Genomic DNA, 13825 nt, shown 5'->3' on the forward strand with positions numbered 1-13825 from the left:
TTTAGGGGAAAACGGAGGTGAGCTTTCACAGCTTCATGTTTGAATATGTTGACAACCATTTAAAAATTTGAATGACGCACAATTATATGATGTTCAAATAGATGTACCTACTTACATTAGCAGAAAGATAAAAACCTTCTAAATTAACCAACACTTCTCTACGATTCTGAAAATGCACGTTTCAAAAAACGTATGGTCAAGAGCGGCTATGAAAATGCGTGTGTTTCAACAGTTTCAGCAAGTCAAGAATTATTTTGACTTGAGAACGGTTCCTATACGAATGAGTCTTGAATACAATCCATTAATTAAAATTTAAGTTATATGAATCTTAAACTGTGACTACGTGTAATAATGTAAAACCGCGGCACAGGTTTTTGATGTTTTTATTTTTCACGACCGCTCTTGCTGTACTTGCGGTATTAAATGTCAGTTGCACAATATAGCGTAATAATTTTCATGAATGAATGATTCATGTTGCCGGATGTCATAAAAATTGTCTGTATGGGGATTATGGAGTCCTGTAGCAAAGAGAAGACTATTAATTAATATAATGTTAAATTAATTAAAGAAAAAGAACTTTAGATAAGACACGCGTAATTTTATGAAAGTCGATTTTCTTTAATTTACCTCAAAACATCGCTAGCCGTCACAATTTAATTCAAAAAATAAGGGCTACAAACAACTGCTAGGAAGTGTATACTGCTTGTTAAAAAAATCTGGTCAATAGTGGCTGTGAAAAACAAAAACATCGAAAACGTGTGGCGCAGATTTATATTATTGCACATAACCATAAACTAAGATTCGCAGAACCTAACTTTGAATTTGCGAATTAGACCGTATTTACGAGACGGAAGACGCACAAATGTTAGCGATTGTGACGCATTACATACTATAGTAATACGAGAACAAACAGAGTGATCAACAAGAAAACAAACCAAGAGTGCTACCTAATCTTTCGTTTTATCGAAAAATTCGAAACGTCTGTCTTACACATATGTATACTTGCTATACACAGTCGTTTTCTTGGTTGCCTACCTCTCGAAAAATCTATTATAAATTAATTATTAATAATTAATGCTTTTATCTTCAATTCTAAAACTCATTTTACCACTTAATCTGGGATAAATGTTGCTTACAATCACTGAAAATGTCAGTAAACTTTTTTCAAGGTTAACATCAGCACCGTCGCTTTAAAACTGACGTTTCTTTGACGTTTCACCAAAAAATCTGCTTATCAGTGGCGTCGCGTTTGGCAAATTGCTAAATTACCCATTGTTACGAATGTAAAATGTTACTCTTGTTTATTTTATAAATTTATCCATTATCAGATAATAATAATAAAATGCACAATTATAATTCCAACGTCTAAAATTCATGAGGTATGATTTATTACCTATAAAGCAGCGTTTGAGAGCACACAAATTGTCTACGCCCATGAATTGAACGCTTATTTGCATAGGATTCCGCTACGACATGACCGATAATTTGCAACCCCTGGTCTGATTTGTTTTCTTTTTGATCACTTTGTACTACTATAACGAGAAAAAATGTGAGTGTACAAAAACGAGTGATCGTGACTTTTTGGCAACCGAGGTCGGTTAGAAAGGTTTAAAATTTAGTGCGGCCGTGTCACCACAACTTTTGTCTGAAATTCTCTCAGAAATATGCCGAATCTGAAAAAGTTATATAAAGCTTACCGATTAATACATATTTTTTGCTTATTTAATGACATTTATTGCTTTTTATATTAATTATGTGTCAATGAAAGGAGGAGAAGGAGAAGGAGGAGGCGGTGTTAGTGGTGTTGGAGTTGTTATGAGCGGTTGGAGGGAACTTAATGTGGGTGATGTGGGATGGTGAGGGTGAATGAATTAATTGATAATAATATTGTGGTGGTGATATAAAAGGACCTGAAAATGAATTATGCGACATGGGAAGAGGCGACGGCACGAAATACGATGTAGGAGATTGCTTGGGATAGGATGTTGCAGATTGCACGGGATACGCCGTACGAGAGGGCATGACAGATGGAGGCAAAAGTGTAGAACGTGGATGTGGAGATAAAGGAGAAAGATATGGAGATGCAGGTGTATCGTTTATTCCATTAATGAGCCCATTTTTGCGGAAAAAATTGCATCTAAAATTAATTTCTGAGCTAATGCTTGTTTCTGTTTCTCTCTGGTTTAACTGGGTAGTTAGCTGATGGTTAAACCAGCTATACCGTCTCTTATGCAATTTATTAATTTAACCTGCCAAACAGTATAACTGACTTATTAGTTTGGTTTAACCATTAGTTAATTAACCAAATTAATCTCTTATTAACTGGTTAAACCAGTTAAGCCCTACAGCTCCATAAAACACTGCAATTTACTCTAACTCAAAGTACTGCCGTAAATATGAATACGTGTTTATTATTTATTCTTTGGGACCTTTTAAACTACACTATTAAGTTGATGTAATTAAAGAAACTCTTACATTTTTCACACAAATGAAAATTTCTTACATTTTAAATTTTCTATAAGGTTTAATTACTTGAGTGTGCCATGTATGTATGTGCAAATGTATGTCACCCCTAATGTCTGTTAATCTCATCACGATTCACGACATCGTGTACTTGTCACGAAACATTAGCCGCTCACAATTTCGTGGACAAGCGTTTTGCGACTTACGGTGCAATGCACTCTAATTATCCACCAATATTGTCTATCATATTCACAATAAACAAAAAGAAAACTGTACTTGAGGCTCTAATTGTCGCAAAAGTGCTTAACTATCGGGTGTTCATTTAAATTTCCGGTCAAAGTTGGCGTTGAAGAGTCGATTGTGAACGCACCACTCGTGTAAAAACTCAAACAACGGTAAGATTTAAACAGCTGATCCGTGATCCGTAACAATGCGTTCACAATCGATTCTTCAACGCCAACTTTGACCGGAAATTTAATGAACGCCCGATACTTATGAGAAACTCTTACTTCATTTTATTGTCCGTGTGTTTATTCAAAACTGCAAACCTGTTATTTATTGAAGAAAAAAAAACAGAGATGTTTATTTTAATCTAACAGCAATTTAACAATTTCAATTTTTCTATGTGGTTTCAGTGGTTATTATTTTGTTACTGGATCTAGGAACTACATATTACGTGGTATATTATTGATTACATTTTCTCATTATGCTCTTCAATCGTGTAATCTCATCAAGTAATTGTGTAGACATGCGGGAACTTGTCAGCGAATTTAGCTGGAAGGGTGCCGAAATTAAGAAGTTTAATGTTGAGTTGTTTCAACGTTGTTCCAACAAAACCGTAAAAACATTCCTTTGAAGTGTCACTTCCAAAATTTAAATAATTTAAATTTGTGAGTTTTGCCCTGATGCGTATAAATATTTAAACAAATACGTTGTGATTTATAACTTGGCAAACGTCTTCAAACGCCTCGGTGAGCACTTCCTTTATTGGACGTGATTGTATAATATATGCAGGGGAAATAAACTCTATCAAAAACACTTCACTGGAAAAAATCCTTGCACAGCATCACGTAAAAGCTGTAAAACAAAAACGGCACGAACAAGATCTTTGAAGAAGGATGTGGTGTCAGTAAAGCCGAGTAAAAAAAGGAATAGTCATCCTGGCCGACACTCCTTCGAGCTAACTTTCGTCAAGATTTTCCGAGCAACGAAACGAACATGTTTTTGTCAGTGACTTTAATCAAATACTCAATTAACTCAAGTGAAATTATTTTTAGATGTCATCCATGTCCTACAGAATGCGATGTTTGCGAATCCAACGGGATATGTACAGCCCGTAGGGATGTTTACTTGAAAACCGCAATTCTCAGCGTCCAACTTGGCTGCATGGCTATAACTGTCATCATTGCGTTGGTGGTTTTCAAGCAACGGAAGACCAAGGTAGTTGACTCGCATTTGCTTTTTGGCATATTTTGGGACGATTTTAATTTTTAGTCGATCGCATCAGGCATGTGGACCATTCTGGAAACTATTTTATTGGGAATCTTCATCTTGTATTGCACGGTGGGTAACTGTTTAATCGATCTGATTGCTGTTAATTAAAGTCCACAGCTACTTCAACTAGCAGTTAGGTTGTTACACATTAACTTCGAGGAAGTGGGCCAATAGAGTACCTAATTGTGAAGTTTCCTACTCGGACAGGTGACCCTCTCATCAACATTTCAAACGGTAAACTAAAGTGATCCTGAAAGAAAACGCAGCTCTGGGCCAATATCGACCTATCCACTTACTCTCCAATCTCGTTTCGCACTCGCACGCTTACAAACTTGCCCAATATGGTGCTGTTAGCACGATCCTCTACTCTACTTATTTTATGCATTGAATCGAGATCAGTATTTTGATTAGATTCTTGTTGAAACTTGGTGTTTGCTTATGAAATACTGTTGGTTTTAGGTGGTTGTACGCTTTTTCGAACCTTCTGTGGTGCAATGTTTACTGGAACCGTGGGCTAGGGAGGTCGGCTTCATTATTTGCTACGGCGCGATTATACTGAAATTGTACAGGCATCTGATCGAATTTCGCACAAGAAAAGCACACAGATGGGTCGTCAAAGATACAGACCTTCTCAAGTATCTACTGATAATGATTATGTCTGTGCTTGCGTATATGGCGGCGTACACTTCGATCACCCTCAACTTCATGCAAGAAAATTACAGTTTGTTGTACCAAGGTGTTACACAAGAAGGGATACATTACCAAGCTTGTAAATCCTTGTGGTGGGATTACGTTACCGAAACAGGGGAATTGGTAATACTTATTTTTGGAATACATCTGAGTTATGCCAGCAGGAACGCCAGAACACAATTTCACGTAAGTTATGATTGTATATCATTCAATTCTTATTTACTAAGTAGTCTCGATATTTATTTTAATTCCAAAAAATAAAAACAAGTAGAAACCAATACATTTATTCATTCCAAAGACTTTTAATCATTTATGTAGTTGCTGTATAGACATTTTGTCTCAGGTTATTATGATTCTGTTTTAAAGCAATGTCTTGCACCAGAAAAGTCAATATAACAGAACGATTAGCCGGAATTATATTTAAAGAAAGAGTTCTTGATATGATATATTTTACTCGTGCACTAACCAGTTTTTTATTTAGGCATTTGTGCAAAAAATGCACGATTACCTAATTACTTACTACATTTAAAAAAACAGTTCCGTACAATTTAAACAAAAAATTTAATATATACAGAGTGTCCCCGAAATGGCAGTCATTGTCTTGAATTTTGATAAATCTAGTGAAAATAATGCCACAAATTCTTATAAAAAAATTTCCTTCGAGGTAACTCCACAAAGATATTCACTCATTCATTGAATTTGAGTGTTGAGAGTTTTTTTTTTAAATTATTGTTTAGTCAATTTTGATAATTTTTGGGTCGATATCACATCATTGTAAGGTATTTGGGACAACCTATTCCAATCTTAGATGACGTTCTTGGAGTTTTTGAGTTGTTTTTTTTTCCTGTTTTTAATGATTTCAAAATGCTCAGTCTTTTACGCGAAAAAATTATACTTGTTTGATGTCAATAAAGTCAATCGTTTTCGAGATATAGGTACTCGTTTAACGATGAACGTTCCAATTTTTGTTCGCACACTTAAATAATAGGTAGTACCGTTTTCAAATCTTAAAATAAACACAAGAGGCCTGCTCAATACAAAACAATTTTATTTATTTCTGTATGACTCCATAGATTATACTTAAAAAAACAATCAATCTGGAACAGAAAAAATACTACGTAACTGGACAGAGAAACCTCATTTCAAGCATAAAAAGATTTATGTATTATTTCATTTTAAATGCTCAATATGAACAGTTTTTTAACGTATGCTAGTTCACAAAATAAGTGAACTCTTCATACCATTCCTTTGTTTTCTTTAATTTAATTTGAATGACACATACATAATTTTTTCATGTAGTTCTTCTTTTGTCTTTACTGGTGTCGCATAAATGAAATTCTTTTAAGGGTCCTACAGGAAAAAATCAAGGAAGTTAAATCACGTGATCGGGAAGGCCACCACTAAATTCACCAGTTCGGATACATAATTATACAACGTGTTTCACGTAAGAGTACGAGCCTGACGAAGTCTAAACGCAACACAAAATACATTTGACAATGGGAACTAGTATGATTTATTACGCCTAGTTACTCACGAAAATTTTGAGTTCGTCAGGCTCAGAAACACGTTGTATACCTAGTAGACCCAGAACTGTAACGTTTTATGATAGGTAATATCGTTATGAAATTAAATAGCTTAACAAAGAAGCAGGTAATGGACGTAAATAAACAGAACTTTAAGGGTCGGTTTTTTAGCCTGGGGTACTTAACATGACAGGACTTGTATAGTGATTTGACTCAACATAATTGTAAGTAGGTACTTAAAATTTTGTTTTTCGGAAGTGTTTATTTTGCTTATACGTCTTTAAAAGGTTCCCAGTAGATAACTTTATTATCTTGTTCTATTGGTGATTGCCTTAGAAGTTTTTAATAAACCCATTACTAAAAAATTGAGACGGTATGTTTGAAATTCTGCCTTTATGTGCATAGATTTGTTTTCTTGCAGAAACACAACTGTTTTAAGATTTATCAGGATGTTCACTTCAAGACGTTTTTTTTTTTTCATTTTTGTGCTATCTGTAAATGATAAAGAAGACTTGTTTAGTGTTTACACATTACTTACCTTACCAAATTGATTAAATGAATTGGTATAATAATAAATCACAGAAGAAACAAGAATTAAATAAAATAATATCAACTTCAATTTGTCAACTGAAGGCACAGCCATTTTGCGCATACGCAGAAACCATAAATTGATTTTTGGCCTCTCAAGATAGGCCACGCAATTAAGGTACTGGCATACAATTTATTTCATTAACATCTTCTCTATCAGCAAACTCGATTTTGCCATCTTTATAAACCATACTTACTGTAATTATTTGAATGCAGAATTTCCAATTTGTATTGAGAAATTACATGTAGGTAAATAATTTTATGATGGGATAAAACCATAAACATAAAAATCATGTAACTCTTTGAATTCATGTATGTATGTACAACTTGTTCAACATCAAAAGATTTTAATCACTTTCAAAACTATCATCAAACAAGTAAAATCCCTTTTTCGCCAGGAAAAGGTTGAGCATAATGAAAATTATTTTAAAAACTGAAATATTCGAATATCCTAGCCCAAACTACCTCGGAGAAATTTTTTTATAGGAACTTGTGACATCATTTTCATTAAGTCTATCCAAATCACAGATACCACTTTTGAGACATCCTGAATACATCTAACGAAATATTTGGACAAAGGTGTCCTATTAACTGCCTTGGAAACAAGGTTAATATAATCAGTCCCCGAAAAACACTTTCTTAAGGAAAAAAAAACGTATTATAGTAAATGCCAGTTGGTAGTGAATAATGATGTGTATTGCTCCTATTACATGTTGCTGTAAGTTATAGCTTGACTTGATAGAGATAGATAAACCAGGAACTTTGAAAAGCTTTCTTGCAACAATATTCACAGATTGCTTTGTATTCTAATCACGAATAAATATTTAGTTAAAAGCTAGGAAGTCGACAGCATCTTTCATTAATAGGTTTCAGTTTTTAAATCTGGTCAATTTTTCGATTTATTTCATTGTAACACAATTTACTGTAGACTTGAAATTTGATTTCGCCACTTGGTTAAATTGAGGGAATGTTTTCTGTGAAGAAAGAAAAAGCTAGTATGTATCAAACTATTAACAAAACCGTTTACAATTTATTACATTGAATACACAAATTTCAGTTTGATAGCGTATCACTTTGTTTAGAAAAAATATAGTGAAACTTGATAGATCCTAAACTAAATACGATCAGTTAATTAGAAGAAAACATACCGCTTCGGATTTGTTTCAAAATCATCAACGAATGCTATTCCATCATCATGATAAAAAAGTTAATCAGCTTTTGTCAAACAGCGAGCCGCCCTCCTTCACGATTGAAATTTGTTACTGAACAACTTCAAAAACTATTTTCTTAGAAAATCAATGCATTGATAATTGTCCACAGAAGAGGCCAAGATTTAATTTTTTTGTTTTATTGTTGATTTTTTATGGACGTTTTAGGTACAAGTTTTATTAACTGTTATTTCTCAAAATTAATTACATTATTTTGCAAGCTTACTGTCTGTTAACACTTTTTGTTTACGTTAAGGTGATCACAAATTTATTTAACGGAAACAAAATTTACTACGGATATAAACAGACTCAAATAGAATTAAATAAGGAGGTACGATTGGCCTTTAGAAGTTTTTTAGCTGGTATACTGCAATATAATAATATTAATTTTAATTTCAATTTCTCCGAGGTCTTCATTTATTTGTTGTCTCAGTAATCTTGGACTGGCACATATATTTCGAACACTGATCAGGTGTGAAGCAACTAGATCATTTTCACGTAATAAAAATTTGGAAAAATACACATATTCTTTAAATTATCTGTTAATTATACATTTCGGTTTTTTCTCTCTTTTTCATCAGACAGGGGTCATAATATTTACGTGATTATGTGCGGTTTCTCTACAGCTCCAAACTACACCTGCAATCGATTACCTACCTTGTAATCAATGTTTCAGTTGTTTTTTTAATTGAACATCGCTTCTAAAGTTTAGCCAAAAATCGCCGACTGTTGACCCATTCAATCTAAACCCGTTAATACTTTGAGTTGGTTTTTCGTATTCAAATAACTTCACGCTGAGCTTTCTGGTGGATTTGTTTTTTCAGAAGCTGAAAAACCAGGATTTGTGTGTGGATTACGTTTGCTATCTGGATTCACGTCATATCACATTTTAGCAGAATTACGAAATATTCTGCTAAATGATTTATACGACTGCCATTGGTGTACATTTACATTAACGAAAAAAGTAGATCTGGCGGTAAATATGTTTTGTACGTGGTACGGCATCGGAGAGCAGTGGGACAAACGCGGAACGTTTAAGATCTAGAGTGCTGACATAGTGGCTTTATAATGAGCAGTACAAGCACTATAAAGTCAATTCATCACAGAACAATAGGTTGTCGACTGTACTTCCTCACAGCATTCATCACCTTCTCGTTTCGATCATCCATCTACATCACTTCATTACTTCCGGTTATTCAATAACTGTCTTCTTACAAGAAAAACGCTGAACTGCCATATACATCCCTTGGTAATTTTAGAAATCACACTCGAACACAACTTTATTCTCTCACAATAGAGAAGACCGTGAAGGCAATGGGGAAAGTGGTAATAGGTCAATACGTCCATAAACATAGATTTCCTCTAACATCCGAATGGTGGTAGTGTGTTCATTGAAATTAGCAAGCTAATCGGTCAACACAGTCGCCAGATGGTCGATAACTTCATCAAACACTATAATTGACCGGGTATGTTTCCACAGTCCTATTCAAATTCATGGAACAAAATTAATATTGATAGATTGGGTGTATTAATGAGGACAAACAATGAAACACACAGAGGGGTAGGTGTTTATAAAGCCTTGTTATCACTACAAACCATCCTACTGTAATAACAAGAAACTATTATAAATCTTTTTTTTTCTCGTTACAGTAAATTTGTTACAACACAGTATGCTTACTACGGAGCAAATACACTCTACTTCTGGTAGTTACTGTAAAAATAACTGCAATCTATTTACAGAAAAAGTTCTTTTTCAAGCAGACATTTGTGATTTTTTTTAATTTAATTTTTTTAATTCTCACTCGGCATCCTTATTTATCCAGGAAAATATTAAAAATATAGTGTTTGTTAAACTACGGAGTATTTCATTTAACTCTTAAATCGCTTCTTCAGACTTATCTATTAAATGTCTATGTATTTCTATTTGCGTAACTGACATGTGACAATAAGCAACCATAAGAAAACGTTATTCTGTTATTTATTTAAGATTTATTTAACAACAGCTTCTTAATTATAAAAGATTGAATTAAGTTTGAACATTTGGGCAGTATCAGTACCCACTAATGGAGTGTTTCATTCTTCCATAAAATTGTTATAACGGACTTTTAATGTGCTCAGTTTTCATTCAATAGTATGTTGTGGAAAATCCCAAAAAAGTAAGAATTATGTAATTACACGCTGTGGTAAGTGAGGGCGTTCTGAAGTGTGAGCACAATATTTTTCAGTAAATAGATCATCCAATTATTTAACAATCATAAAGTCAACGCTGTGTCAAAACACTTAGGCAGGTTATTTTACACATGAATTGTCAAAGCAATAAATTCCCCAGAAACACTTAAAAAATAATTAGTACTGTAGGTCAGCAAAAGACATCCTTTTTTAATAAGTGACGTATTCTTGGCAGGAGCGAAGTTTCCTGTGTGCCGCTATCAGCATAGAATTGACAGTGAGCACCCTTTTTTACATCGGACGTATCCTGTTGCTGCCCGGACTTCATCCGGACTTCGTGTTGATCATTTATTGTCTAAGAACGCAATTATCGACAAGTATGACATTAATGTTGGTATTTGTTCCGAAATTTTGGTACCAACAAAAACAAGTGCGTTCCCTAGCACAAGAGTATTCCTGCAGGATACCAGTCGATGCGTTCAAGGTAAGAGTGCGTTTAGTTCGTCGCCAACAAAAAACAACGAACCACATTCGTTTCGAATAATTTTTTAATGAAAAGCCGATACCACTAAATGGTGAATTCCAATTTATGACCCACTATCGTCCCAATAAAGTATTGATTGTCGTAATCTCGACCCCGTTCACTTCATTTCTTCGGTTTTATATTGTTGCTGCAGTTGTTTTTTGAGCAGAATAAGTATCTGCAGAGCTATCCTAGTCGAAAACATGCTTTTCCTATTAGTTACGGCAAACTTTAACGTTATCTCCACCTGATTTGCCTCGACAGGATGTCAACGCACACGGTCCACTAACGGGTAACAATAGCGATGTGGACGTGGGTGAGGTCACACTGGCTGACATGAGTCCAGACGACATCAGAGCTGAACTGAAAAGACTCTACCTGCAACTAGAGCTTTTCAAAAGCAAAACCATTTGTAGAGATAATCCACACATATCCAAGCGTCGAGGAGGGAGGAAGGCCCAACATCGCAGGTTTAGCTTGCAGGTATTATTTATGTAGGAAATATGATGTACTCTTCCTTAATATACATATAATACACATAATTATATTAGTAGTAGAATTAGTGTGTAGTTTTATTTTGGAAGAAAAATATATCATCTAACATAATTTTTTTATTAATTTGCATGCAGAAAAAAGGAAGTAGAGAAAAGGTAAGTCACGTATAGTCTCACTAGAGCGGTCTGCTGTTCAAACGAAAACGCACGACCGAAGATGGTGAACGTCACCTACCATAACCAAGTTTACAATGTGTGAAACTAATTGGTGTTTCGTTGTCAATGCCACTAAATGCAGTCAGTTATAACCTTAGCAACAAATAACATAATACAATTTGATATAATTTATTTTTCATTTGATTTTCAAAATGTATATTTTGCATAAACAACGGCCAATAGAAGTCAAAATATGTTAGCTTAGTCAATTCAATTACATATTGAACTTTCAAAAAACATTAATACAGGTGTCTATAAATGATTGTCGGGTCACGCCAGCTTTGAAAAAAAAAAAATATTGTGCCGCCTTTTTGAAACAGATGCCCAATTTGTATTTATTATTAAATGACATTAATGGCGTTTTATTCGCGCTTTTCAATTCAGTTCAGTTAATAAACACCAAAAATCTGTATTTTTCAATACAAGTTGCAAATACGTCCTATTTGGACAATATTCTTTAGCAAAATTTTTATTTTTATTTGTACATAAACATTAAAAGTTTTAATAAAAAATCGCAAATAAATAAAAGCCGATATTAAAACAACCGACATTGACATTAAAAGTTGATGATACCCCAAAAGAGCCAAAAAGCAGGAGAGCCAAAAAATCATAAAATGTTTATAAAATTTCATTCGCATATGTATCAAATACCACCAGGAAAAAGGACTTTTTTGGGTTACAATAACCAAATAGGAAGTGTGTTATTTTAGGATTATTACCTGCAGTACACCTATCGCATACATATTTTCAGTCAGGTAAGTAAATTTAATTAACTGACGTTCAGAATAATTGTACGAACAAAGTTGAGCAATTGCAACCATCGAATCTTTTTTGTCCTAATTGCGTCTTAACAGTGGCGTAATAAAACGGTTTACAGTTAAATACTCTCCGGATCGTAAAAGATCGCAACAAAGCAGGATGTGTATTTTGATGTCAGTTGACAAAACGATTAAAAAATACTGACTGACGTTATAGTTCATAAACTGATATTATGTTATTTGTTGTTAAATTTGTAATTATAATTATAGTCGGCTAATTTTACACCGCCATTTGTATGTTTCCTGGCAAATTCCAGTATTAATATTTCCTGTACCTGTTCAGAATTTACACGGAAAACACCGTGTGCAGAAACAAGAAGAAACGACAGAGGCGGAACCGTCCAGGACTCCTGAAGACTCGGTCTGCAGCAACGAGGGCCCCAGCGCCATATATAACGACCTACCATCATCTGCTCATACCAACGACCATAAATAGAACAGAGAGACCCATGTCGCGTTAACATAGTAAATTTGTATCATTGTAGATTTAACAGTGTATGCATCCGTTATTTAGAGATTTTTGTAGATGCCACTCACTTTAATGTATTTCTGTGTTCGAATCATTGAATTGTATTGTCCTGGTGGGAATAAAAAAGACAAATAAGGTATAATGAAAATTAAAAATTTACTAATACAGTTTGCGTAAAAACAAAATTTAATTACCGTAATACTTAAAACATGATAATTGAGCCATTAAATTAGCTAATAAAAAAATCTCTAAATAACCTAAATGGATAAATCAAAATTACGATGAAACCTGAATCAAGCAAAAAACAATCCACTTTCAAATTGCGTCCAATTCATTTTGTACCTAAGTCCCTAATTAAAATGCTTCGTAAGTTGGAATTTTGTATCATGTTCAGCTTTAGTCTAATAGAATGCTTATTAAGCGCATTGACTCTTCTTTGTTGCATTTTAGATTGAGAGGGTATGGGACCAACTAGCCCAAAGATCTGTTTTTTTAAATGCAAAAATACAAACAATTTTCTGAAAATTTAAAGATTCAGTCTTTTAGCAAGGTCCATTTTCTATGGTGAATTGTTGGCGTACGACTCTGATGCCATATCTACATCTCTTTACCCCTTAATTTCATATAACAACACCACAAAAACTGGCCCGAGTTTAAAGATGTTTTCAGTGATATCGTCAAAAAGTCTTTTATTCTTTGTAATTGTCTGTATTTTTATCAAATAATTACTGTTATTATGTATAAAGCGAACTAGAGCCGAGTTGTATAATAAACTATAATTTTGTACATAGTCTACCTTGTTGTCTTCGTTTTTATTTAAAAATAAAACATAATGGTGATTAGTACAGTTCATTTCATCCTTTCACCCAATTAAAAAAACAAGATCGATAAATAAAAAAAGTTATATTGCACATCGATTAATTACTTGTTCCTTATTCTCATGTCGTTTTATTTGTTATACAGTATGATCAACAAAAAAAATATAACGGGCGGCTGTGGAAAAAAAGTTGTTTGAGGGTTTTGAGGGAATTTTAAGAATACAAAATATACATAATATTCTATTTTCCAAGTTGGAACAAAGAAAGTGACTGAATTCATCATAGACAACCTTCTTTTTTTTGTGTTTCAGGAAAAACTCGTATTTGACTTTTCTAATTCTCTCTTCATTGT

General features: G+C 33.7%; 1 protein-coding gene across 3 annotated transcripts in view; it reads left to right on the forward strand.

Moving 5' to 3' along the window:
- Window positions 1–13494, forward strand: part of smog (G-protein coupled receptor 158 smog) — a 28156-nt gene extending 14662 nt beyond the window's left edge. For 2 of the 3 annotated variants that reach the window (XM_069049393.1, XM_069049394.1), the window contains exons 4-10: window positions 3741–3903; window positions 3958–4026; window positions 4417–4833; window positions 10371–10619; window positions 10923–11141; window positions 11288–11308; window positions 12470–13494. In XM_069049393.1, coding sequence (XP_068905494.1) covers window positions 3741–3903; window positions 3958–4026; window positions 4417–4833; window positions 10371–10619; window positions 10923–11141; window positions 11288–11308; window positions 12470–12622 — 1291 coding nt within the window. In that variant the 3' untranslated portion in view covers window positions 12623–13494. The remainder of the gene's footprint in view (window positions 1–3740; window positions 3904–3957; window positions 4027–4416; window positions 4834–10370; window positions 10620–10922; window positions 11142–11287; window positions 11309–12469) is intronic. The other variant, XM_069049395.1, reaches the window with a different exon arrangement.
- The last annotated feature ends 331 nt before the right edge of the window (window positions 13495–13825 follow it).

The sequence above is a fragment of the Tenebrio molitor genome, chromosome 5 (assembly GCF_963966145.1).
Source record: "Tenebrio molitor chromosome 5, icTenMoli1.1, whole genome shotgun sequence".
NCBI classification, from domain to species: Eukaryota; Metazoa; Arthropoda; class Insecta; order Coleoptera; family Tenebrionidae; genus Tenebrio; species Tenebrio molitor.